This window comes from Talaromyces atroroseus (genome assembly GCF_001907595.1).
Source record: "Talaromyces atroroseus strain IBT 11181 chromosome Unknown scaffold_9, whole genome shotgun sequence".
Taxonomy (NCBI): Eukaryota; Fungi; Ascomycota; class Eurotiomycetes; order Eurotiales; family Trichocomaceae; genus Talaromyces; species Talaromyces atroroseus.
In genome coordinates this window covers 1,233,954-1,259,635 of record NW_017971441.1, presented here as the reverse complement: position 1 = coordinate 1,259,635, position 25,682 = coordinate 1,233,954, and the positions used below count along the sequence as shown (strand labels likewise).

Sequence of the window (25,682 nt, the reverse complement as noted above, 5' to 3'; positions counted from 1 at the left end):
AATAGGGATTCGGGATACCTTATATATATATATATACACCATAGAAGAAGCCCCACAAATTGCAGAAGGAAGACGCAAGCATAACATCATGAGTTAAATCAAGGTTGATATTGCTTGTTTTGTAGTGATTATCTAGCTCTTACCAGGTGGCTGGAGAAAAAGCTAGTAGATAAATTAGAGAGTGAAAAATGCTACGAACAGTGGAATAGATGTTGAAAACAACGAATTGATGCTCTTTACGGTAGCTGTATCGTTGTTTTATTCTAATCAGTTGATCAATTGAAGGTACGTAATACTGGAATCCTGTGATCGAGTTTTCTTATATTGCCAATCTACACTAATATCTATCCATTTATGGCTTCCTTTATGTGGCATCTGCTCTTTATACTTCTAAGCAGCCACAGCTGCTTTGGCGGCGTCGTCATTAGGCACCGTTTTGACCTTGACATGCTCAGTCTGATCCGGCTGCACATCGCTAGAAGGAACATCGCGGGCCTCTCTTCTCATAGGCTTGTTGTGAAATTTGACATTCGAGCTCCCGGAGGCAACTGCTGATGCATAGCTCGGCGTTCCGCTACCATTATTGACCTGACGGGTTACTCCGTCTTCCTTGCTGTCCTTCGTTTCGTCGTGATTCTCCTGTTTCGTTTCTGCGCCATGTCCCTCTTCAACATGCGTCTTGGAAGCTGTTGAGGTTGTGGTCCTTGAATGTTTGACAGATCGAATGCGTCCCCAGCCAAAAAGCACAAATGGAATCCAGCGCCAGCGCCAGGGGTTAAAGACCAAACTGAGAACCACCCACAAGATCAGCTCGCTGTATGTGAAAAACTCAAGAGCTCCTCCGGGGGCTCTCCATTTCCACATGCGCGTCCAGTCAACCCACACACGCATCCATGCAGCAGTTGGTTTAGTACTTGGGTCTGCAATGTACATCAGAAGCAGACGAGTATATAGACCAATGTGGACATTCCCAACAGTGCCAATAGCATTGACATACGTCGAGTTTGTGGCACACATATCCGGATGTCCTACAGGGAATGTCTGGAGGAACCAGTTGGGTGGGCTATATGGAGCCTTAAAGCACTCGTCTGGCAAGAACGCCAGACTTGGTCGATGAAACCCCGTTGCCATCACGCAGACATCACCACGTATTAGCTCCTCACGGCCAGCGCCGCCCTTGGGTACGCCTTTCTCGCGGTGGTTAAAGAGGATTCCGTTTTCTTTGAATTCTTTGATATCGCCTCGCAGCCATGACACGCGTCCAGCGCGAAGTTGACGAAGCACATCGTCATTTACCAGGGGTGTTTGGGTGTATAACCCTGCTTTGGCTGGTGCTAGATCCTCCATGTCGCGATAGAATAATTTCCTAAGCAGTGCCTCTGGTAGCCACGAGAAGCTGGTTTCTTTGCCAAAAGGATTCAATGCCAGCAGCCCATCAATGACTGGATTTCGAGGGATAATCCACTTGGTTGACTGAACAATCGGGTTAGAATTTACGTACTGCTCATGACTCTGCTATGGATAGATAGACACTTACTCGCGATAGTATCACGATATGGCGAGCTTCCTGGTGCACAGCATCTTCCACGGCCTCCAGGGCACTTGCTCCGCCACCTATCACCATGACACACTTTCCTTTCAAATTTTCGTCTGTCAACTTGGAAGAGTGACAGATCTTCCCGCTGAATTTGTCCTGGCCCGAAATATGTGGTACTTTAGGGTCTCCGCAAGTGCCCACTGCTGCAATGACACCATCAAAGGTCCCGTATGAAGGATCTTGAATAATCCATTTCCCGGTTTTCTCGTCTCGCCAGACCTTCTCGACCCGTACGCCAAATGTGGTCCGCTCATTGAGTTTGTAGTGTTCCCAAAGCTCGGTAATCTCCTTGAGAATCTCTTGTCTATCCGGATACCCCTTGCGGAAGCGAATTGAAGGGTGAAAGCGATACATGACACTGTGGATCTGCAAACTGGATGTATTGTTCGTTTGCTGCAGGCACATTAGCAATTGGCTTATTGATTCACGGCAAGACTTCTTACACTCCATATTCCCCCTAAATGCTGCCGGTCTCCGGCTTCGAAGAGCTTAACTTCGTAGCCATGTCCGAGGCAGTGCGCGGCCGAAGACACACCGGTGATTCCGGTTCCAATGACGGCAACACGAGGTCCTGGAAGACGCTGCGTGGGCTCTGGAGGGTTTGGCGAGAAGAGTTGAATTAGGAGTGTCTGAACGATTTGGTAGAACAAATTGACGAGCGTATTTAGAAGAGACATTCCGGCAGTTCGGCTGGAATGTGGAAATAACTCCGGTTCGCTTCTATACAGTATGTAGTAGTTACATGTTATGTATGTACATGTAACAATTTAATTTAGGATTTAAGCAACGCGGAATGCCTACAGTTTATAACTGCAACATCAAAACACCAAAACTTGGCACAAAAATGTATCCCAGTATCAGCAAGTGTCGGCGTCATCATTACAAAAAAAGGGCCGGTCCACTGTACTAAATGGTCGGTCCAATGGCGGATCCTGATAAGAGATTGAAACCTGTACATATGTATTGTTATCTCCTCTCGTCACGACGTCACATCTCTATAGATACGAAGCAAAATAACCATACAGTATGCTCTCCTAGATTAGAAGCCAATAAATTTGTCAATGTAAAGCGGCAATCTAGTTGAAAATCCTAAAACATCCGTTTGAAACATACAAATGCCTTTCTTAGGCGTGCTCGAGGTGCTGGTGGGCGTATTCGGAGAATTGTATGGGCGCTTCAGCAGATATCTGTTGTCTTTCACCGTTTGCCGGCTCATCCTAGTCGCTTATCTACTTCCTGTCTATGTGATCAAGACGATTTGGACTATTCTTCCCACACTAGTCCTGAATCTTCCATGGCTATTCACTTCATCTGCGCGTAGCGCACTCATAAAGAATACAGAAGAGTACCGAAAGAGCGAGCAGTCGATGGCCAACCTCCAGCTGGACGGTCATTATCGCTTCCCTAAGGAATCCGTTTATCCCATCTCGAGAGAAGGGAAAGGGTGGATGCACGACCAGCCCTTCAGTACAGCAGTCAAAGATCTATCAGTATGCGGAGCAACAGCTCGTTACGTACACCTCCAACGTAAAAGCCACGATTCTCCGGGAGAGAATACGCTGAAAAGGCCAATTGTGTTCTTACATGGCAATCCGAGCTGGAGTTTCATTTGGAGAAACGTATGTCTGGTTTGAAGTACAATAACTATGCTTTCCAGATCCATGGACAATGAATTAATCCGGCTTCAGATTTTACCCCAACTGACCCAGCGCGGGCATGAGGTATATGCTCTAGATTGGATCGGCCATGGCCGCAGCGATAAAGTGACTCGGCGGACTGCGATTACCTTTGAGCTGCATATGAGGACTTTGGTCCAGTTTTTTGAAGTTACTGGTCTTGAGGATGCTATTCTTGTCGCTCATGACTGGGGCGGGTATGTCTTTTTTTTTTCTGGGGGCCAGAACTATGTCTCTTCCAATAAAATCTAACTGCAGTATCAAGCAGATGCATTGCACTTTGCACGTTTCCCCATCTACCTCCCTCTTCCTGTCACCGGATATTCTTGCTGAATTCTTTTCTGCCACCTCGGTCGACTGAGATGGAACTGCATTATAGACTCTTATATATCATCTGGTTCTTGTCGACTGGAATCATGGGCGGCTATCTACCAGAGGCCGGTGTCATGAGATACATGTCTCCGCATCTTTCTCAAGAGGAGATCGATGGCTATTCTGCACCCTACAGCGGACTGCCGGTATCAACTAAGGCAAGCGTCTTTCGCTTTGGGCATATGGTTCCGGGACTGCCTCGGTTTATCCTCCTACATGCTAGGCATACACAGTTATGGAAACTCTTGGAAGGACTATGTGGACCTGTCCACTTCAGTAGCGTGAACGCACAGGCTCGTTTGGCCGAAAGAGACAACAGCGTGAGGCCATTCTGGGCGACAGGTGATAACGGCGGTGCAGTCGAGAAGGATCCTACGCGCGTGCTGGTTGTTTTCGGAGATGATGACCCATTGCTGAAGAGCTATAAGGACATACTTAGCCAGACTATCCATCCCAAATTCACCGTTGACTGGGCACCGACTGGGATCTGGCTTCCAAATGCCGGACACTATGCTACGGAGGAAAAAGCGAAAGAGGTGCTCGATTTAGTAGAAAAATTTAGTGCAAGCAAATAAGCAGTAATTCAGCATTTTTCAATCAGTCACATTCAATAAGCAATCGCATTCTGGTAAGCTCGAGGATACCGGCGTGGTGCTGAGCGTTTTAGTATGTCAGTATTCTACTTCCGCCATTGAAATCAGAGTATGTCCACAACTTGTCCACGCTCTAGTTATGGCCTCATACTATACATTACCTGAAAAATGCTACCGTCATATATAGCCAGGTTACTATAAAACATTGCTCTTGAACGAAAGTACAAGCGCTTCGGATCCAGATACACTTGATCGCTTAGATTCGGTAATATATAGGTGGTCTGCTTATCAGAAATCGAACATGGTGCTCATCTCCTTGGTGTGTTAAATGGGAAGACTTGCATAAGCGTGTGTTTGCTCTTGCAGCTTAGCCTACTATGATGGCCGCCAGGACGGTGCCCATCATTTGAACCGGTCACTATCGAATTGTTTCCGTCTGAGCCCGTAATATAAACACCTGATGCACTGTGTGAATCTCTACGACAATAACAAAGAAAGCATGGAAAGACGAGGAGTCACAGAAGCAATTGTGAAGTGAGCACTCGTTACATGTTTATGAAAGACCAACGAAGCTCACTTGTATTAGGGGTGCGAAGCACAACGACTCGAGACATCCTGACCCCAAAGGCGAACACTGGACAGTTGAATTAATCCAAGAAACTGGTGAATTTGTCGCCAAAAGACATGTTTACCCCACCGAGGAAAAGTGACGCCATCTTCGACATCTATTATTGATCGGGACATACCCGACTCTACAAAGCAGGGGGGGTCTATCCTACAGTCTTCTTATTAGCGTCCAGCTAGGTTTCTCAACTGCGCAGTGAGTAGAAGTCAAATCGCTACATCTCTAATCCTAAGAGAGGATTGTTTTCGCAGTATGAACTACATGTCATCGTTTTTTTTTTATCTACAGTGCGCGGCTTCCCACGCTCTGCTATTGAAGATCCAAGGCAATAATCATGTCGATTGCTCTGAATACTTAACAGTATAATTCATTTCCTATTTATTTTTGGAGTAGAAAGTTCTGTTATGTTGGTCTCACCTATTGAAGAGCTACCTAGGTATAAGGATATACTTAGTCGAACCATCTATCCCGAATAATTAGGAAATTTATTCTTTAGAGTCTGCATTATTTACTATGATTAGTTAATAATCACAGACCTATCCTATAATCCTAGCCACATGCCATATACAATTTCATTCTGGCAAAATTGGAACCAAGTGAACCACCGGCCTAAGCATAAACAGTCATAGTTCCGAGCGTCGTACATCTCAACTATGTAGGTGACGGTATGAAGCTTGAACCGGATGGCCATGATGTCTAGTAGATAATCCCAACCAAGAACACTATAAATTGAGTTATTTATTTACTTTTCTTTCAGGGTCATAATCTCGCAGACTTTAGGCGGCCTTTCCTTTCATCTGGCCATGTCCATCTACTACTTTATCATTGGTAAACCGTAAATTGACGCTAGCAGTTTCGCTAGATTTGACCCCAATTCTTAGGTACGATGTAGCAGGCAGACATGCGTATTTATTGAGCTAATATCCCAATGTTTCTTTTGCTTCCCAGCTTATTCTGTTTAGTACGGTTTACAGACATGTCGCTGTCTAAATGCTGCATCCAAGGTTTCGAATGGCACGGCACGCCATCAGGCCGGATCAGCAAACTCGCCAACAGCAACACCTACATCACAGGCGACAACCCCAACGCTGCCATCCTGCTTATCGCCGACTTGTTCGGCAGGACCTTTGCCAATAACCGTCTCCTTGCCGACCATTTTGCCCGCGAAGTCGGTGCAACGGTCTACGTGCCTGACTTTTTCGGTGGAGAAGTCATTGATTCTCAGGCCCTTGCTGAAGAGAAATGGGAACAATTCGACTTTGAGGGCTTCATGCAGAGAAATTCACGCGATATACGTGAACCAGAGATTGTCGAGTGTGCTCGTGCCCTGCGTCGGCAGTATAGGAAAGTCGGCGCCGTGGGTTACTGCTACGGCGGCTGGGCTGTTTTCCGTCTTGGAGCGAAAGAGCATCACGACAACCAGCATCAAACGCCGCTGGTAGACTGTATCAGTGCCGGGCACCCCTCACTGCTCACCGAGAAGGATATCGATGAGGTGGCAGTGCCTGTGCAGCTGCTGGCTCCGGAGATGGATCCTGCGTATACGCCGGAGTTGAAACTGCATACTTTTCAGACGCTGCTCAAGCTCGGTGTGGTGTTTGATTATCAGCATTTCTCGGGGGTTGTTCATGCTTGTCTTGTGCGTGGGGATGAGCATGTACCTGGGGAACGGGAGGCGATGGTTAGAGGGAAAAATGCACTTGTGGCGTGGATGAGGCATTTCTTGAAGGAGGCTTGATTTATTCATCTAGTATATGGGATAATTATGATCTATGGATGTAGCTACACGAAGATATTGTATCATTCAAGTATTCTAAAGGGGTTCTCTGGAGTTGTTTCGAAGTATGCCCAACAACCTCATACTTCTTTGATATTAAAAATGGAGTAAAGTTAAAACTTGAAAATAGTGCTTACTACGAAAAAAGATTCATTGGCTGATTTTCATAGAATCATTGAGGACGCTTGGCAGCCTAAGGCTGCCGCGCCATACATTAAAACATTTGATTGGTCAGTCTCGATCAAAGCTCGAAAATTCCTGATCGGGGAATTCCGCTGTGCACTGAACAAGTGCAAGTGAGCTTGCTGCCAGTTTTGACATGGCAAATTTTCGAACGCTTATACCGCGCCTGTGGCCACCGACTAAGATAGCGAAGGCTAGAAGCATATCCGCCACAGTGGCGTTTCTCGTGAAGAACTTATCCAATATTTACGTACTCGATACTTGTTCGTGTAGAAAATTCAAGAAGCGCATTCCGTTACATTGGCCTCACTAGGTTGGCGCACAGGCACGCTACGGCGGACTCCGTCTTGACTCTTTGACATCTCCCACGTGGAAGAACGCCTGCGACTAACACGAGGACTCTGTACGGTACATGTAACTTAGAAGTACTTTGCTATTTACTTCAGCACCACACTCTCATCGTTCTTTATGCCTGCCACTGCAGAGCAGAGATATATGCCTAGCTAGGTATCTGTTGTAGTCTAGATCTAGGTATTGCCAATACGAAAATTGAACTTTTTGCCCTAACCTTATCAAGGTATCCAATCAACGGAGCGCGATTGAGCTCTTTGGCTCCACTTAGTCCATAGCCGTAATTTTGCGCGGTATTTCAGGTAATTCCAGTCTTTTAGAGGGCAGCTGGGAAAAAAAGTTTAGTTTATCTATAAACCCCGCCTGCTCTGCTTGACTTTTTTTTTTTTTTTTTTTTTTTTTTTCTTTTCTTCCTTTTTTTTTTTTGCGCCCTTACATTCTAGCAGTGAGCGACTTAGAGCTTTGCGCTCACTTTTGCTGGCGAAAAGCTCCCGGTTTACGTGCCCTTCTTATATATAGACATTTATTCCTATTCTTCTAATCCCATTGCTTTCGCCATGTCCGAGCTTCACGAAATTGAAAAGACCGCCGTGGTCACCGAATCGCAGCCTCAATCGACTCTCCCAGAGGTCCCTTTGGAAGAGAAATCCCAGCAGGTGCATACGGTGACTAATTCAACAGAAAGTAGCGACCACGGACAGGAACAGCAGGATCAAGAGCAGGGCCAGCAGCAGGGACGATTCGCGCGACTATTCGCTTACGTGAAGACGCGCGACTTCTGGATTCTCTTGGTTCTAGGGTTAGTAAAAAGCCTCTTATAGCGCAGATTGCAGAAATAACAGATCACTAATAAGCGCATTCTTTCCAGTCAAATCATCGCTTTGGCCGATATCAGTTCGTCCACTTTTTCAAGTCTTCTCTCCGACGCAGGCACCAGTATCCCCGCTTTCCAGACGCTTTTCAACTACATTCTGCTCAATCTAGTCTATACCAGTATCACGATTTACAAATACGGTTTTAAGAAATGGCTCCGGCTCCTCTACAAAGACTGCTGGAGGTACTTTATTCTGTCGTTCTTGGATGTTGAGGGGAATTATTTCATGGTGCTGGCTTACCGGTACACATCGCTATTGAGCGCTGAGCTGTTCAGTTTCTGGACTATCATCTGTATTGTCATCATTTCCGTCATCTTCCTGCGCGTTCGGTACCACATTACGCAGTACATTGGTGTCTTCATTGCTTGCGTTGGACTCGGTCTTCTTATCTACTCCGACTATCTCCGCGGCGCCAACTACCCTGCTGCGGATCAGTTGAAAGGCGATTTGTTCGCTCTGTTGGCCAGCACTATCTACGCGTTTAGCAATCTGTTTGAGGAATACATGGTCTCCAAGCGCCCCATGTATGAAGTCATTGGCCAGATGGGCTTCTGGGGTATGATCATCAACGGTGTGCAGTGCGGCATCTTCGACCGGAACTCTTTCAAGGGCTCGACCTGGGACGGACAAGTCGGTGGCTATATTGCCGGCTACACCATTGTCCTCTTCATCTTCTATACGCTAGCCCCCATTTTGCTGCGAATGTCGTCTGCGACGTTCTTCAACATTTCACTGTTGACCATGAATTTCTGGGGCTTGCTCATCGGTCTCAAGGTTTTCCACTACTATGTGCAGTTCTTGTACCCGATTGCTTTTGTCTTGATCGTTATCGGTCTATTCATATACTTTGTTGCCGAGGGCCAATATGGCGAGGCTGTGAAGCCTTGGCTCGGTAAGGATCAGGAACTTGGCATCGATGGTGTGGGAACAGGTCGTCGTGCGCAGCATACTGGTCATGCAATTGTATGATAACGTTTCAGTCTGCAGGCGAAAAGTTTATAATAGACATGTGATGGGAGGGAAGGGTGAATGTTTATCTAGACGAAGCATAGTTATCCTCTATTTTAATGATAATTAAAAATTCCGCGCTGTCTCTGCTGAGCAAGACTGGTGGAAGTTGGCTTACGTTTTGTTTTTCCAGGCATTTATACAGACGGTGAAAAAAATAAGTAGGCCATATATGGTGGGAAACCCTAACTTGCAGAATGCCCAGCTCGTTCTTGCCGACAATTCCCCGACGACCAGCTAGCGAGTTACGTTCATACATTTCAGGTGGAATTTCAGCAATTCCTTTCAAGCAGCTTACGGAGTAATAATGCCCTTCAACCCCGCAGCCAATTGACCGCAGAGGTCTTCTTCATGGTGTCCCGGGCCTGGGCAACCGGTTGTTTCATAGTCATGTTGCGCCCCCGGAGGCAGTTAGAGTATGTGAAGTATTTCCACCAATGCCGATTGAATGCAAATTAGATTTGGCGGAAGTCAAAGAGTCTTGAAATCCAAAATATATGAATAGATCCATCACCCGGCTCCCTTATTTACATAAGTCCTCCATCCTCAACTTGGATTTAATCTTATACAATAGTCACTTATTTGTCATTAGAGAAAGAGTCTGAAATCTACTCGAAAGTCGTTGTGTGTCAAAATTGCTACTTTCGGAAACTCACATCCGTATCGGGAAATTCGAACAAACCTTGAGCAGCCGTGGCCTGTGGTTGAGAGAAACCGGTTGAATACGTAAAGTGCGCCTGCAAAAACGACCGAAATATCATTTTCGTTGATATACAATTTGAAACATGCGATCCTCAACTCTCTTGCCGGCGCCTCTGGCTCTCTTCATATTGCCTCTCGCCTCGGCTCTTCTTCAGTATCGTGGCGCAGACATATCCTCCCTGACAGTGGAAGTGGATGACGGTATATCATACAAAAATGTGAACGGAGACGATGCTACGCTTGAAACCATTCTAGCCGATAATGGTGTGAATGCTGTCCGACAACGACTATGGGTAGATCCCAGTGATGGCATATACGGTCTAGACTATAATCTGAAACCTGCAGCAAGTATGGTCGATGCAGGCATGCTGATCTATCTCGATATGCATTTTAGTGATACATGGGCGGATCCAAGTGAGCAGGTTTGTTTGATTTCGAAAAAAAAAAGAAAAGACTTGAGGAAGATCCACACGCTAATCAAAAGTTGTATTCGTTAAGACGACTCCTTCCGGCTGGTCGACCACTGACATTGGCACGCTCACTTGGCAGCTATACAATTATACGTTGGAAGTGTCCAATGCCTTTGCTGCAGCTTCAATTCCTCTGGAGATCGTCTCGATCGGCAATGAGATTGGTGCTGGTCTTTTATGGCCGCTCGGGGAGGTGGATAACTATTATAATATCGCCTCGCTCCTACACTCGGCTGCCTGGGGGATCAAGGATTCCGATCTCGAAACTCAACCCCAGATTCTAATTCACCTTCAAAATGGCTGGGATTAGGATTTGCAGTCATACTTTTACGACACCGTGTTGGCTGAGGGCCCGCTGCTAACAACGGACTTTGACCTGATGGGCGTGAGCTACTATCCATTCTACAGCGATGAGGCTCTGCTGTCATCCTTGAAGTCGACCTTGGCCGACATGGCCTCTACCTACGGAAAGGGATTGATAGTTGCAGAGACAAACTGGCCGTATTCTTGTCCGGACCCCGAATACGCATTCCCGTCTGATCTCACGAATATCCCATTCTCGGCGGCTGGCCAGACGGCGTTTTTGACTGAAGTGGCTGATGTTCCGGCTGAGACTACAAATGGTCTTGGACTTTTTCACTGGGAGCCGGCGTGGATCGGGAATGCAGGTCTTGGCTCACGTTGCAGCGATAATTTGTTGGTTAGTTCGACGACGGATGTGTTTAGGACGAGCATTGAGGTTTTCTCGACTCTTTGAGAGAGGACTTGAAAGAGCAAAGAGCAGAAACATTATGATGGTTAAACCTGAATCAGTTGACGTTTGTTATTAGGGAAATTTAAGAGTAGTTACATTGTCGACTAATAAAATTCTAAATACAGGGTTCCTAGACAACTCTTGTGCCTTTGTTGAAACCCTGACCCTGCAACTCAATGTGCGGGATAGTTTTCCTAGCATTCGTTGGCTCTTAGCCCTCACCCTTGAGGTGCTCGATGTCGGTAATGCAATGATCGTATCTCACCTCACCCACCTATCACTTCTCTTAAGGAAACATTTTCAAGACAGCCACATGACTTTGCAATGACAATGACTTGTATTTAGTTTGGACATCCTCTGACTGAAATGACAAACGGCAATGCGAATCCGATAGGGTATGCAGGCAGCTAATAGCAAAATTGCTGGCATTTATTCCCATCTGATGTGATACTCTGAATCCAAAAGAAATAATTGCATACGACAAATTTTTTATTGAATTCTACCTAGGGAGATCCGTACCAGAGATCGACAACACTAATTAACCGAATTTTGCCAATACAATTGAATTTTGAAGGCCAGATACCCCTTGTTCAAAGAATTGAAGTGAAAAACAGGACATTGGAAGTTGATACATAGCCAAAAGCGGGAAAACACCTCAATGGTGTCACTTTTGACCTAGTGTCGTTGACACAGTGCTTAGATAGCAACACACTTCGAACAATTAGTGAAAGCTTGCATAGACGACAGATACCAAGGGACTTACGCTATCTCCACTGCAGCAAGCAGTAGTGCTGACACATGTAACGCCGTTATCGTCTTCTGTTGTAAAGCCTGCGTACAGTTAGTAAAAGATCATACTACTATCATGGACTGGCATACCAAGAATGTTGAGGTTGTCAATGAGGGTAGTCTTGGCGCAGGCAGAGTCACCAACACCGAGAAGGTTGTTCAATAGACCCTTGGCCAACAAGTTGCCGAGGACACCATCGCCTTCGATGTCTTCGTAGTTCTGGCAACATGCGATCTCACCACCAGGGCATTTGGCCTTGGCTTCGGTGATAGAAAGGCTTCCCTGAGCTTTGCCAGGGGAAGGAGGGAAAGCAGCCACAGAAAGGGCAAAAGCAACGACGGATACAATCTCAAACTTCATTTTGATGGTATAGTGAGGGGTAGTAATAAAGAGTGGGTTTTTGAGTTTTTTTTTTTTTTTGTTTTTGACTTTGTATGAAAAGTATGATTTGCAAGTGTTCTGATGCAAAGAAAGAAAAACGAGGGGGATCACACATCTATTTATGTTTCGCTACAGCGACCGAAGAAAGACCAAATGTTACCTTGAACGTTCTTCTAATCACTGTTTCTCTAGTATGTTAAAAGAATGTTTCATTCCCTATATTGTGCAACGTAGGATTTGATTTACCTCCTTGATTCTACGTATTCTGATCGACCTTTAGGTTGCATAGATATATTTACATGTAGAACGAAGAACAAAGAATGCAGAATAGATAATAGGATTTGTCGAACACAAAACAAAATCTTGAGTAATTCATACAATCAAATAGCAGTCCACGGAATGTAGCATACTTTGTCCTGAACATCCATTACATGGCATGCCAATCACATCGCAATGCAATGTAGGGGCAGAAATCCAAGCAGGATGTATTAAATGCCCATAAGGGATCGACATTCCCTAGAAACAAACAAAAGGCATCACAGTAGTTCAGACAGCATAGGAAGCCTATATAAACATCATCATTCCCACTCAACGAAACTCAGTGTCTGTTCAACCAACATAAAACACATCAGAACACATTTCGAGTCCACTATTCTTACTCAAAATATCCTTCAAGCTTAACAATATGCGTGCTACTATCCTCGCTCTTCTTTCCTTTGCCATGGCGGTCACTGCAGCCGTCGGACCGCAAGGATCTCAGGAAGGCCTCGGCGACAATCCTCCCATTGCCGACGCTCAGAAAGAATACCCGGACAGCGACATCGCTTGTTGCCAGAACAAGGAGATCCTTAGCGCTGACGGCATCTTGGGCAACCTCCTTGGAAAGGGCGCCTTGAACAATGTGCTCGGTGTTGGTGATTCTGCCTGCGCCAAATTCAGCCTCATCGAGAACCTCAATATTCTAGGTAAATTCCAACGTCCACGTGTTGTTCTTTAGGCGCTAACCATAGTCCAGGGATTACCAAGGAGGACGGCGATGGCGTTAAATGTATCGGCAGCACTGCTTACTGCCCTCACGGAGAAGCGGTAAGTCCTTACATATCAACTTGTGTCTCTTTACAAACTAATCGTCCTCCCAGGACTGCAAACTTATTGGACATTAAATTGTGGTTATTGACTGCTGTGGTGTGTGCAATTGGGATTGTTTTGAACACTTATGCTTTTCGCTAAGGCGTTTGATCTGTAATTCTTTTCTTAATGTATTCATGTCAAATTTTTGGGCACGGGCGTCAGGAGCTCGTGCTTGTGTGTAATTGACATTGAACTTCAATTCAACTTCAATCTAGTGCTTTTTTTTTACTTCACTACAATATTCACACATTATGTTGTTTAATATAATCCTCATATCCAAACTACACAGCTCACTCGCGTACTTTGGGACCTTTCACTGTTTTTCTTTAGGTACCCAGTTAACATTCTTATGTTCAGCGGAATATTCGCAGTCGCTCTGTCTACTTGGAACTTTGTATACAGAATGTGGGCTGTGACTGGCAAGTATTATATAAACTAAACCTAACAATCTCATAATCTAGCCTTCTAATCGCGGAACTACATACTGCTATTTATTGAATACTAACAATCTATCGTCTCTATTGAAGTTATGATTGTGTCACTCCGGCATTATGGAGTGTAACCGCACCATATGATGAGCAGATGATTTCCCATGTAGATTGATTGACTGCTCGACCTAACAACCAAAATGCAGTTCACCAGCTACTCACATCATAGGTAAGTTATAGACTCGTCACTATGGTGGGAGCGGGCGAACCTCATCTTGATTGTAAGATAGGCCGTCAATCAACGCTTGGTCTTGTCGATCGATATCTCATCAGGCAATGCGACAGCACTGTCTCTGAGAATAAAAGAGCAATGAGCACCTAGGTAGGCTATATTAGGGGGGAAGGGGGGGGGGGTGCGTATGCATGTGTTTACACCGGCAGATCAGTCAACCAGTTCCAGGGTAAAATAAACAGACCAAAGAAGACATAACTCCCAATTTAACAATAACAAATATCGTGCCTGGGCTAATGTCAGGGCAGTCGCTCCTTGCATCATGGATAAAGCAAGGTATACTTTCCGATAGCCAAGCAAGGCATTTAACCAGCGTCTTAACCCGCTGTTTAGCAAGATATTGTATATCTTGACTATTTCAGTAGACACCAGAAGTTCTAGATTCCATCAGTCGTAGATACCGATGAAATACCCCATTCCCCACCACCGCCGCATCACACCAGCACATTCCGATCTGCAATTAGTAGTGATGTTTTCTTACTCGGATTTGTGATAATGGTAGGCAGGAAAGTACTAGGAAGTCGCTAGGGTGCTTCAGCTATATGTAGTAATTAGCGAATATCTGAGAACAATTGCTACGTACCTATTGAAATGTTTCAAGGTTGCCTAGGCAAATCTCTTGGATGATGATCATGCCAATTAGGTACTTCAAATATATATATCTTAGGCTCATGGCTAGGTTCGGAGATGATTTTCCGCATCTGTCACATTAAGTATCTTTTTTGATACTGTGATAATTAGGTTTGAATTTGGAAATTGTTTCAATGTGAAAATGAAAAATTCATGGAAGATCGTTTTTTTTTTTTTTTTTCCTTATTGCCTACGCTCCCTGTAGACATCGATATTATATATATATATATATATATACATATTGTAGAAAAATCGAAGCTTCTTTAACCTCCACCACTCACTACTCGGAACCGCCCAGCGCCTGATTTTCACCAATTTTATAGGGTATATTTTAAAGCTTTATACAATCATGTAAAGGGAAAACATGAGATTTTCACAGTATAGGGTGTCAGAGAAATCAGCGCGCCACAGCCAATAGATACGATAGCGCTAATGCATGGAACAAAGGAAACGCAGGATCCCATGGGATTGCTGCCTAGGAAACCAACAGAGTAACCCTACTGTGGGACTGTCTGTTACAGCAAACGCAGTCTATAACAGATCAATTCTGACTGCCACCAAATCCGAATCCGTTGTAGGTTGAAAACCCGTTATATAGTAGAGGATTTTAAGCAATATGATTGGCTATCCCTATTTATAGTGGACTTAATATCCGTTAATAGCGCCAAAAGTGGGCTTTGGATCCACAACACGTTAATTTTGTGGTCAAATTAGCGGGTAAAAAGTGGGACATTATCTTACGTTATATCTTATTATTGTTCTAACCTTATTTACTGTATACTACGTAGTATATGTAAAACCCGTGCGTCATGAAGTACTGTATCAGAATATATGCACCAATCGTATTATCTTCCCTATCTGGCGCGCACTTTATATATATCTTCCTGGCAAAACAGAATAATCAAAGAGGCACGTGGCTGTCTCTTATCGCCTAGCAGAAATTTACTTAAAGAAATTTACTCCGTAGAAGCTAACTTGCATGGGTCATGTGATCGTTGATACTCTAGTCACGTGACTGGACCATGGACATTCCTGCAGTATAATTGGTTTATGTCGCGAGCAGCCCATCAAGATAAGACTGTCAACTGTCCAACTCGCGATATTTGACATTGGTAAACTTCCTGCGGTTATATCTTACGGCCTCTAAGTTTACATCTACTGTCTTCCTTATTCGTATCGCAGCGCGCCTTGGCAATGACCAGTGACTTGGAGTCACCGCACGGCCAATTCTCCGAACAGTCCCCGTTAATAGCAGAGCCGAGAGAGTACGATAGCGATGATGCTGCTCCAACCACGCTCTCCCGGAAGCGCACGGTTGCCGTTACTATCGTAGTGACATGTCTGCTGTTTATTCAGTGTATGTAAAGAAACATAATCCGGTATGGCGCGAGAAATGGTCCAACTAAAGCAGTTTATAGCTACCAATATCACGACCGTCACAACAACACAGTCGGACATCGCCGCGGACTTGGATTCTTTCTCCAGTACACCATGGCTTACATCAGCCTATATGGTCGGTTTATCTTCTCATATTTCTTACGGTGCTCCGAATCAACCATTGCTGACCGATCCGGCCGAGTAGATTGCGTTCGCGAGCCTGACTCCCCTCGGCGGTCGACTGTCTCAAATATTCTCTCTGCGTGCTTTCTTAGCCGTGACAAGCTTCATTTTTGCAGTGGGTTTGCTGATTACAGCTAGCGCGAGGACGGTTTCAGACTTCATAATTGGTCGGATTCTGGCTGGAAGCGGAGCTGCGGGGATATATTCTACACAAGCAATTATTGTGTTAGAACTGTGTTCAAAGAAGCGACGAGGACTGTTCCTTGGATGTCTTTATACCATCATCACGACTGGTGTTGCAGCTGGCGCTATCTTGGCTGGTGCCCTGACGCCAAAATATGGATGGGTAAACACCTTATTCTCAAGAACTGGATTAATGTACCGTGCATTGCTGACGATATAGGAACAGCGCCTCATATATTATATTCAATCTCCAATATGTCTTGTTATCACTCCTATTTTATATTTCTCGATTCCTCCGACTGGTGGGGAAAAGGTGGCCGGTCATGAGGGGAATACATTCTTTAGGAAACTTGCTCGAATTGACTACCTGGGTATTCTAACACTGGTGCGTCCCACGATGCGGATCGCGTTCTGTTGTGTTTTGCTTACATGGTATTATAGACTTCAGCCAACCTAACATTGCTCTATTCCCTTTCGAGCTCTACTATCCCGTTTTCATTCCTTGCGGCTTCTCTGCTCCTATTCGTCATTTTTCTCATCGTTGAGTCATCGCCCAAATTCACTACCGAGCCTATTGTTCCGGTAACTATCCTTCGCTCTCGTGGTGTTTTACTATCCGGTATTTCATCAGGTGGCCTGATGATGGCCCGTTGGGCAGTTCTCTTCTATTTGCCTGTTTACGGCATTGCTGTTCGTGGCTGGAGTCCGGCACAAGGCGGTATTATCATGATTCCAACAAACGCTGGTTTTGCCCTAGGAGGGCTCATTGTAGGTTGGATACATATTCGGAAAGCGCGGAGTTATTATACGTATGGCTCATCACCCTTTCCCATTTTCATTTCTCCTCCTTGTACTAGCCTACATCTAGCTGCTTTCAAAACGATATGAGCTAACTCTATTAAAGATCAACGTTGATAGTCAGCGTATTTTTTGGGCTGAGTCTTCTATTGATTGCCATGATCTCAACTCCCAACTCGTCCATTGTGCTATATGCATTTGCGATATTCGTCAATGGATTCACGAGCGCTGCGTATCTAAACTACATGGTATCTCATCTACTACATATCACCTCCCCATCATCGCATTACATTGTCACAGGTCTTCTGGCGACATTCAGGTCTCTTTCTGGCAGCTTCGGATCTGCAATTGGTGGTGGGATTTTCTCGCGTGTATTAAAGGCCCGTCTTGAGGCTGGTTTCTATGATGGCGGGTATCATGATCATGATGACGGTAGGCAGGAACTTATTAGAAAGTTACTGGGCAGTCCTGCCCTGGTATGGCAACTGGAAGGATATGAGAGGGAAACTGCAATTACTGCATATCAGAACTCTTTAAGGATGATGTTTCTGGTGGCTGTCGCGCTGACCGTGCTAATGACGTTTGTGCAGGCTGGCACAGGATCGAGTGCCCCTGTTGATTCTGCAAAGTCGGACGACGGTCTTGAGAGTGAAGTCAACCAGGGTACGGGGAACGAAACCTGAAATTGACGTGTTATTTGGGTTCATATAGATGGTATATAGATATATAAAGTATACTAGAGGCTGATTTAGGAAGGTCCTATTCAGCATTAGATTACGGATTTTGGTTTGGAAATTGGATCAACGCGACTGCGGGTTTATAGAAATTGTATTTATTTCATTGGTTTGAAAACTAGTCAACAACTAAATAGAAACTTAGTAAAGCAAACTTGACATTATGAGATATGTAATTGTTTTAAAACACAAAGGCTATTAGAACAACACCAAGCACCAAGCAATGAAAGACATGAGATAAGGCAGATTTCATCAAATTCGTCTCAATAAAAGTTATGTCTCATCGAAGCAAAGACGACGATCGAGTCGGTTTGATTCACTCAATGGTGATCTTGCGGCTAACTGGTGGAGCAGCCTTGGGCACGGAAATGGAGAGGATGCCGTTCTTCAGATTAGCCTTAACTGCATCTTGGTCGACCCTGGTAGGGAAGTTGAAGGAGCGGTGGAATTCTCCGACGGAGCGTTCGCTGACCCAGTACTTGTGGTTGTTTTGCTTGGAGACGGCGTGATTGCCGGAAGTCTTCTGGACTTGGGTGTTGCTGTCTGATGGAGACTCGTCTTCAACAGTCGCGGGCTTGGGGCTGGATGCACCGTCGTTGTCACTGTTGTTGGAGTTGTATTCGCGAACAACGCGTCCTTTGATGTGCAGAGTTTGAGGGTCAGAGAACTCGAGCTCAATGTCCTTCTGGCTGATGCCGGGAAGTTCGCCGTCGAGATGGTATGCCTCCTTGGATTCGCGCACGTCGAAGCGCGGGGAGAAGCTGGTCATGGAGGACTGGAAAGAGTGGCTACGTCCGGAGCGGTGGGTGTCGTAGTCGTCTAGAAGACGGAATAGAGGAGCAAAGTCACCGGCACGAGGAAAGAGAGCCATTGTGTGATGGTTGTGTGTGATTATTTGCTTCGAAAATGAAGAAATGACGAAGTTTCAAGGACGATTGAAGTGATTCGAAGGTTAGCTTTGAAACGCTTTGTTGTTTGCTTGCTTGTTTGCGATTTGATTTTGATGAACAGGAAAACATGTTGACCAGAGGCCAAGGGGGTTAATATAGCCATCACTCGACATTCTGGAAGCTGCCAGACGTTTGTCATGGATGACATCGCGATGTGCCATGATGCTTGTAGAAGCCTCCAGACATGACTTGTTTAGGGCTGGACGCTAGTGGAGCCTTCTAGAACTCTCCGCACGGGCCGATTTGCGCTAAGCCAAGTTTGTCCAGCGGTTCAAATTACGTCATAGCCTAGTGAACAGAACAATAAAATTCAACTCCAATATACGTAGAAGACTGGAGAAGAGAATGTTTCTACTTTTTCGAAATTTGGCCACAAATTCAGCCACAGACCGAGCATTCACATCACCTAAATAGTTCACAAATATATGTACTCCATTAGGTACAGGCTACCCTTAAGAAGAACTGAGATTAGCTGAGTTGAGTTTCGCCCTAGCTACGAACTTAAATGATGCCGATCCTCTTTTCGCCTTCGCTATTATAATATCGTTCCTTGTATAAAGTACTAAATATAATTAATCAAATAGCAAGTTATGGGTCGTTGAAATGGGGTGCTCTAGATCACAGTGCGTTGATAGATCATGCTGACCTCGATGCTGATATGGAATGATGATCTTTGTAGCTATCCATGCTAGGCATCATTTTCATTGACAGCTTCGAAAAATTCAATGTCTCGGATTGATGTGCATGAAAACATAACTCTGCGTTCACCGGTAACCGTTTAGTCGGGCGAAACGTCAGGTTTTTTCAACATAAGATTTGTTTCCTACTTATAGTCGCAGGCCGAAATAGACCACAGATAGAACTCTCTGGAAGTGAACCCGTTACAAGGATGTAGTTACCGCTCTCCAAACCCTGAGGGCTCATGCTTGCTGACGGGATGGTCTCCAAACTTCAACGGCGTAAATTGACTCGGACAGATTAAGCCCATTGAGCAAGAATGTTTTTTTCGATCACTCCGACTCCGACTCTTCCGGTTGCATAACTTTCTGATCGAGTTCCTACCGCGACATCAAGCAATGTCAATCAATGTCTGATATCGTACCGGTGAGTAGGAATGTAACAAAGAACCAACCTGGCCGAGTCTTTCCTTTAGATTCTGGAGCTGGCTCTCCTTGATCACCAGGTGCCGGTCATCGTCCAAGTCTTCCACGATATAGTCGTGTTTTTCTTCGTCGTACTTGAGAATAATCGCCTTGACGGACGGATCGCATTCGACGAGGACACCTAGATGTGTCAACATTATTATCCAAAACCTAGCCGGCTAAATTTCCAGACCTTTCACAGCGCGGGGCATGACTGTTTTAAGCGCAGCGGTGGTTGATATTGTGATGAAGAGAAGAAGAGGAAGTCAAAGAGGACCCAAAAGCTTGGTGGGCCGCCCCATAGCGAGCTACTATTGGCTGATAGCCGCGGCGGCGCTCAGAAAGCCAACCAAGATTGCCGGATCCTGTCGAACATCGGCAAAAGTCGAAGAGTGCGCTTTTTAAGCGCTACTTCGTCCACCCAGATAGTTCAGTGGTAGAATTCATCGTTAGGGTTTTTTTCCATCAGGGATCAACTCGGTGAGGTCCCGCGTTCGACTCGCAGTTTGGGCCATGGTTTCCTTTTTTTTTCCTGGTAATTCTAATTTTGTCCTTCTTTATTTCGGGAGCTCTTAGCAATATATAGCGCATAAAAATGTATTAGCTAGAGCTATTCCTAGACGTGTTTCGTACTATGGCACATGCATGAAGCATAGCCGTTTCCAAACCTCGGCCTCTTTTTGTCCTGAAGGTACGTATCATTCCACAAGCAAGCAATCAAATTACTCGTTGAGAGTATCTGGAAATAGAAAATCTCAACTTGCCTCTCTCTCTTTGAATTCTTTGGTCCGACGACAAACATATATAGTAGCTGCCATTATGGCATCATATAAATATTTCAACGTCACATTCCCCAAAGAATATGTCGCCCACGTCGAGACCAACCGGCCAGACAAACTGAACTCTTACTTTGAACCCATGTGGCTCGAACTACGCGAAGTCTTTGACAAGCTCTCAGAATCTCCCGATGCGCGCGCCATAGTCTTCTCTGGTGCTGGCGATCGCGCTTTCTGCTCCGGTCTAGATGTCAAAGCGGCCGCCGAGGGGGCAATAATTGGGCCCAAAGACAAATCTTTTGATGCGGCACGTATCGCTACGCAGATTCGACGATATGTTCTCGGTTTCCAGGACTGCATCAGTAGCTTGGAGAGGTGTGAGAAGCCAGTTATTGCTGCCGTGCACGGAATCGCATACGGATTAGCCATCGACTTGTGCACTGCGACGGATATTCGTGTATGTGCCAAAGATACGGCTTTTTCGGCGAAGGAGGTGGATATTGGCATTGCGGCTGATATTGGCACGCTGAATCGGCTGCCTAAAGTCGTGGGCAATCTTGGATGGGTAAAAGAAGTTGCGCTTTCGGCCAGGGTCTTTGGCGCTGAGGAGGCTCTGAGAGTTGGTTTTGTTAATGCCGTCTATGATACAAAGGAGCAAACTGTCACCAAAGCAGTTGAGTTGGCGAGCCTAATTGCAACGAAGAGTCCGGTAGCGGTGCAGGGGACAAAGAACATTTTGAATTTTTCGAGGGATCATCCGGTTAAAGACAGTAAGTTGTTATACGGATTAGTTCTCTAATTTGGTGTATATGAGATTTCAAACCGGAGGCTGATGGTAGATTTGATGCAGGTTTACATTACACAGCTGTCTGGAACAGTGCGGCGCTGCAAACAAAAGATATCTCTGCTGCCTTGCTATCGGGGATGGAGAAGCGAGTGCCAAGGTTTGATAAGTTGTAGATTGTATTTCGAATGATTGCTGGTCTTTTAAGTTGTTGTTACAACATACGTGAAATGCGCGATTGCAATTATTAAGGGGAGAGAGCATTTAAACAACCGTAGAGAAAAAAAAAAAAAAAAGGATATTAGATGGCAGATGCTTCCAAAAAAAACTTTCCAGAATTCATTAAGTCTATGGGTGTTCGTTATATAGAAAGCAAAAATCCTTGGTCAGGTTTGTAAGATATCATTAAACGCTGTCATCAATTCATAGATATCATGCATTATTGAATATTAATATGCATCAGTATAGATTCACGCCTGTCGTTCTCCAGAGCCGAAAGGCAAGAGGTGAAAAGACATAACAAGGGTAAAACAAAAAAGAGAATATCAATGGCCGGGAGATAAGCACAGCGCATCCCGTCCTCGATTATTCGATATTTCGCCCAAGACTACGCGAACGCAGCCCCTTTTCTCTATCCGCTGGTAATAAGCCGAGAGAGATGGGTATTGTGTTGATCCAGATATGATCCCTTTTTGCTTTTCGATTTCGTATAGAATCGGCCATAGTGCGATGTCATCGACGGTGAATGTTGGTCCCGAGACGAAGTGATGGCCGACTGTAGCTTCTGCTTCTCGCAGTTTATCATTCCAGACTGAAAGTAGTCCATAATCTGGTTCGGGACTGTTCAATATATGTTCTCGCGAGGCTCTATCCAAGTTCGAAATTTCGGCAAGGGAATCCCCTCCGCGGACCAAATTCACACCAGGTCTCGCAGAAATAGAAGCAGAATCCAATGAAGCAAGATACAGCAAAATTGGAATATCACCCGCTATGACAGTCTTCGAATCAGGACTAGTATATGTAGTTTGAGGTAGGTTCAGTGGATAGACGGCTTCATATCGCATGCCGTTTTCGGTCAGACACAACCTGACTCGCATATCAGCGATAGAGTCACCGCACAAGTCTAGACGTGTAACGGCGGGTTCTATGAAATTGACAACGTCAAAGCCATATCCATATACACCATCCCAATCGAAATTTGTTTCCCGATTTTCCGTGCCAAATGCTCGAATAAGTCTCTCGGTTTCCGCTGCGTCGCCGTGAATGACTTTTCTCGCCGAATCAGGCCGCTTGGATATGGCGCCTTGGCCCCATATTGTCTGAGATTCAGGGTTGATGAAAGTGCCAATATTTCGAAACGTTAATGAAATGCGCTCGCCATGATAAGCCTTCTCCTCACAAGACTTCTCAGATTCGGGTCGTTTATCAGGTCGAATACCATGCAGCCATCGCATATTAGACGATGGGCCAAGTATGAACATGGAACCAGACGGCATCAGCACCTGTTGTTTCTGACGGCTGTGACTCGCGTTGTCATCGTCATTATCGTTTTCCGCCGTCTTGCCATCAGTTGGTGCAGACCGCTTTGTCCGCAGAGTCATCGTTCGCTGTGCGCCCAATGAGATATTGACAATGGACGAACCACGGACTATGTCAAGAGTCTTATCAGAATGCTCAGAGATATTATCTTGACCGTCACGGTACATTTGAATCAGTGCATGGTTCAACAAATGACCCACGATCCGTTCCGCACATGTGCGGACCACATTCACTGTCTCTGTGAACGGCTCGAGAGTTGGAGATTCGTCAGCAGGGTGGCGGTAGACGGGGAAACATTTGTCTTGGGAAACAGCGCCCTGTACAGCCACAAGGCGCGGAACCTGGCCCGACATGTGATACATTCTCTGCCAATTTACCTCTTTATGGATCTTCTCAAAGGCATCAATTGGCAAGTCGAGATTGTATACAATCCGCGAATCGCCTTCGGCAATGGTATCATCAGGCCCTAGATATTCCTTGCCAGTGATTTTCTTCTTTTTCTTTGCGTAGTTCGCCGGCTCGGATGATGGCGCTGGCAAGATCCCGCGTGCAGGAGAATTAGGTGAAGCAGCGGATAACCCTTTAGTGGCATTAACTGAGGTTGCAGGAGAAACGGACGTCCGCGCAGAGGCTGAGCCTGCAGCGGCTGACCTGGGCTGGCGAGATGAAGACGGTGAGTTTCCACTCGATTTATTGCGGCGCAATCTCGTTGAATTCGCAACCAGATTTCGTGTTTCTCTGATTCCTCGAGAAGCAGCGAAAGCTCGAGGATATTTCGTTGGAGGTAAAACCAAGGGCTCTTCATCGTCGTCGTCATATGGGTTGTCATCTGCTTCTATCTCACCGTCTCGATGAGCGGTAGTATTTGGAGAGGGCGTCCGCAACGATCTGGCAGTATAAGCATTATCTGCGTTGGTGGGCTGCTCCGTAATCGAGACTCGTTTAATAGGCGGAGAGGTTTTGACGACAAGATGATCTAATACACCTTCTATGCCGGACGGCTGTACAACGCGTGACTCATGATCCGAACTGCTTAGTTGAGGCTCGGCTGGCCCTTGGGCAGGACTCGAAGCCCGGGCAATCTCTTGAGTCTCTTCCCAGTCGTCGTCATCCAGCAGCTCCTGTGCGGACATACCATTTGCGCCCACAATGTCGGCAAGTCGTCGAATGGCCTGCTCATGACGGGCGAAACTGCGGTAACCCATGCAATCCTCTATCAATGTGATAGCAAACCCTTGTTGCGCAGCGTCAAGTGCCGTAGCATAGACAGACACGTTTGACAGGCTTCCACAAATATATAATTCAGTGACTAAACGGGATCGCAGTGACAGAACCATGCCGGGGGACTGTAGTGCCGAGTAATCCGACTTTTCGATCACAAAATCATGTTCGTGATCAATTGCCGCAAGTATCGGGGCCGGGAATTGGACGCCATACGTCTGCGGTAGACAGGCAGGCTCCGGACCTGATAGAAAGGCTTCGGGGTCAATCTCCTCGCTCCCATCGATATTGTCATCGCGGCCTTGACGTCCTTTCTTCTGGTTCTTAGTATCCAGAGAACCACCCGAAATAACTATCCGTTCGCCGCCATATTCGGGGTCGATAAGTGAACGGGGCCCTTCATATTGGGTACGCACCCAGACAACTTCTCCGGTGCGCCGGAAGCTTTGGACTAGACCTGGGATAGTTTCGAGGATATCAAACGTGTTGTGAACGGGCAGTCGGCCATTTGGGCGGACGAACTCATTCTGAAAATCAAGAAGCAGCAAGGCCTTTCTGGTTTGGATGGACGGAGGACTTGGTAGCGAGGAAAGGAAGGCAAATGGGTTCATGGCGTCGCGAACCTCATGGTCTTTGGGTAGGTATCTTCTGATTCGAGGGCAGGCGCAGAAGACCTGAAGGGAGCATTAGTTATAACAAGTCAATTATAACCCATACTTAGTTGGTATGATCATTAGTTAGTTAATGTGCGGTGGTAGTCAATCCACACAAGAGGGGGTTGAATCTCGCCGTGATGACTAGCCGCGGTGCTAAGCTGCAGTCAGTTCCCCAGTAGGAATGGTACATAGGCGGTCAACACGACATCCCGATTGGCGGACACTTCAAGGAGTTGGATGGGTTGTTCGATAGATTCGCACAAGGAGATTTCGAGACTTGAGAATTGTTTTTGTGTCTTTCTCCCTTTTCTATCTATCGTGCAGCAAACACTCGAGGCACTTGTCAACGCTCGTACCGCCTTCCTAGTTCATCTGTGAATCTGCCCGTCCTAACTGTTTCTAGCGATTGTGCGCTAATCCCGATCTGCGTGGTGGACCACTGATCAGCAGCACGTGAGCTGCGGCTTGCGATTGGCCACCGGTATCGGCGCCGCCCCGTCGGTCAGCCAAATCGGGGCCGCGGAGGGAGTGCCCAACTCCGGCGCCGGCGCGGTCACCTGACCAACCCCAGCATTTTTTCGGGGAAAGCTTTCTCCCCTCCAGCTGTGAATCATTTCTGCTGGAATATAAACCACCGTCCATTCCCACCGTCCTTTCTCTTTCTCTTTCAAACCATCCTCTCCGCTCTCTGTGCATCTTTGCTT

The 25,682-nt window shown here is 45.9% G+C and overlaps 12 protein-coding genes across 12 annotated transcripts; 7 read left to right on the top strand and 5 right to left on the bottom strand.

Annotated features, from left to right (window-relative positions):
• Nucleotides 1-390: 390 nt before the first annotated feature.
• UA08_06811 (hypothetical protein) lies at nucleotides 391-2,274 on the bottom strand (the record flags this gene model as incomplete). Its single annotated transcript, XM_020269129.1, has 3 exons — nucleotides 391-1,473; nucleotides 1,538-1,990; nucleotides 2,041-2,274. 3 exons carry the CDS (start codon nucleotides 2,272-2,274, stop codon nucleotides 391-393), a joined length of 1,770 nt encoding a protein of 589 aa, XP_020118166.1.
• Nucleotides 2,275-2,712: 438 nt separating this feature from the next.
• UA08_06810 (hypothetical protein) lies at nucleotides 2,713-4,220 on the top strand (the record flags this gene model as incomplete). Its single annotated transcript, XM_020269128.1, has 4 exons — nucleotides 2,713-3,087; nucleotides 3,132-3,216; nucleotides 3,332-3,470; nucleotides 3,653-4,220. The coding sequence occupies 4 exons, from the start codon at nucleotides 2,713-2,715 to the stop codon at nucleotides 4,218-4,220; spliced, it is 1,167 nt and encodes a 388-aa protein (XP_020118168.1).
• A 1,619-nt stretch (nucleotides 4,221-5,839) lies between these two features.
• On the top strand, nucleotides 5,840-6,601 carry UA08_06809 (hypothetical protein; the record flags this gene model as incomplete). Its single annotated transcript, XM_020269127.1, has 1 exon — nucleotides 5,840-6,601. The coding sequence occupies one exon, from the start codon at nucleotides 5,840-5,842 to the stop codon at nucleotides 6,599-6,601; it is 762 nt and encodes a 253-aa protein (XP_020118169.1).
• Nucleotides 6,602-7,731: 1,130 nt separating this feature from the next.
• On the top strand, nucleotides 7,732-9,018 carry UA08_06808 (hypothetical protein; the record flags this gene model as incomplete). Its single annotated transcript, XM_020269126.1, has 2 exons — nucleotides 7,732-7,973; nucleotides 8,043-9,018. 2 exons carry the CDS (start codon nucleotides 7,732-7,734, stop codon nucleotides 9,016-9,018), a joined length of 1,218 nt encoding a protein of 405 aa, XP_020118185.1.
• Nucleotides 9,019-9,842: 824 nt separating this feature from the next.
• On the top strand, nucleotides 9,843-10,986 carry UA08_06807 (putative arabinogalactan endo-beta-1,4-galactanase A; the record flags this gene model as incomplete). The annotated part of the gene is made up of 3 exons (XM_020269125.1): nucleotides 9,843-10,181; nucleotides 10,258-10,422; nucleotides 10,540-10,986. 3 exons carry the CDS (start codon nucleotides 9,843-9,845, stop codon nucleotides 10,984-10,986), a joined length of 951 nt encoding a protein of 316 aa, XP_020118239.1.
• A 693-nt stretch (nucleotides 10,987-11,679) lies between these two features.
• UA08_06806 (hypothetical protein) lies at nucleotides 11,680-12,133 on the bottom strand (the record flags this gene model as incomplete). The annotated part of the gene is made up of 3 exons (XM_020269124.1): nucleotides 11,680-11,694; nucleotides 11,747-11,814; nucleotides 11,863-12,133. 3 exons carry the CDS (start codon nucleotides 12,131-12,133, stop codon nucleotides 11,680-11,682), a joined length of 354 nt encoding a protein of 117 aa, XP_020118132.1.
• Nucleotides 12,134-12,839: 706 nt separating this feature from the next.
• On the top strand, nucleotides 12,840-13,317 carry UA08_06805 (hypothetical protein; the record flags this gene model as incomplete). The annotated part of the gene is made up of 3 exons (XM_020269123.1): nucleotides 12,840-13,119; nucleotides 13,170-13,240; nucleotides 13,294-13,317. 3 exons carry the CDS (start codon nucleotides 12,840-12,842, stop codon nucleotides 13,315-13,317), a joined length of 375 nt encoding a protein of 124 aa, XP_020118131.1.
• Nucleotides 13,318-15,829: 2,512 nt separating this feature from the next.
• UA08_06804 (hypothetical protein) lies at nucleotides 15,830-17,859 on the top strand (the record flags this gene model as incomplete). Its single annotated transcript, XM_020269122.1, has 5 exons — nucleotides 15,830-15,992; nucleotides 16,312-16,541; nucleotides 16,599-16,763; nucleotides 16,820-17,187; nucleotides 17,283-17,859. 5 exons carry the CDS (start codon nucleotides 15,830-15,832, stop codon nucleotides 17,857-17,859), a joined length of 1,503 nt encoding a protein of 500 aa, XP_020118005.1.
• Nucleotides 17,860-18,226: 367 nt separating this feature from the next.
• UA08_06803 (heat shock protein) lies at nucleotides 18,227-18,781 on the bottom strand (the record flags this gene model as incomplete). Its single annotated transcript, XM_020269121.1, has 1 exon — nucleotides 18,227-18,781. The coding sequence occupies one exon, from the start codon at nucleotides 18,779-18,781 to the stop codon at nucleotides 18,227-18,229; it is 555 nt and encodes a 184-aa protein (XP_020118003.1).
• Nucleotides 18,782-19,870: 1,089 nt separating this feature from the next.
• UA08_06802 (RNA polymerase II transcription factor B subunit 5) lies at nucleotides 19,871-20,160 on the bottom strand (the record flags this gene model as incomplete). Its single annotated transcript, XM_020269119.1, has 2 exons — nucleotides 19,871-19,918; nucleotides 19,993-20,160. The coding sequence occupies 2 exons, from the start codon at nucleotides 20,158-20,160 to the stop codon at nucleotides 19,871-19,873; spliced, it is 216 nt and encodes a 71-aa protein (XP_020118009.1).
• A 661-nt stretch (nucleotides 20,161-20,821) lies between these two features.
• On the top strand, nucleotides 20,822-21,738 carry UA08_06801 (hypothetical protein; the record flags this gene model as incomplete). The annotated part of the gene is made up of 2 exons (XM_020269118.1): nucleotides 20,822-21,548; nucleotides 21,629-21,738. The coding sequence occupies 2 exons, from the start codon at nucleotides 20,822-20,824 to the stop codon at nucleotides 21,736-21,738; spliced, it is 837 nt and encodes a 278-aa protein (XP_020118007.1).
• Nucleotides 21,739-22,107: 369 nt separating this feature from the next.
• UA08_06800 (hypothetical protein) lies at nucleotides 22,108-24,933 on the bottom strand (the record flags this gene model as incomplete). The annotated part of the gene is made up of 1 exon (XM_020269117.1): nucleotides 22,108-24,933. The coding sequence occupies one exon, from the start codon at nucleotides 24,931-24,933 to the stop codon at nucleotides 22,108-22,110; it is 2,826 nt and encodes a 941-aa protein (XP_020118012.1).
• Between the last annotated feature and the right edge of the window lie 749 nt (nucleotides 24,934-25,682).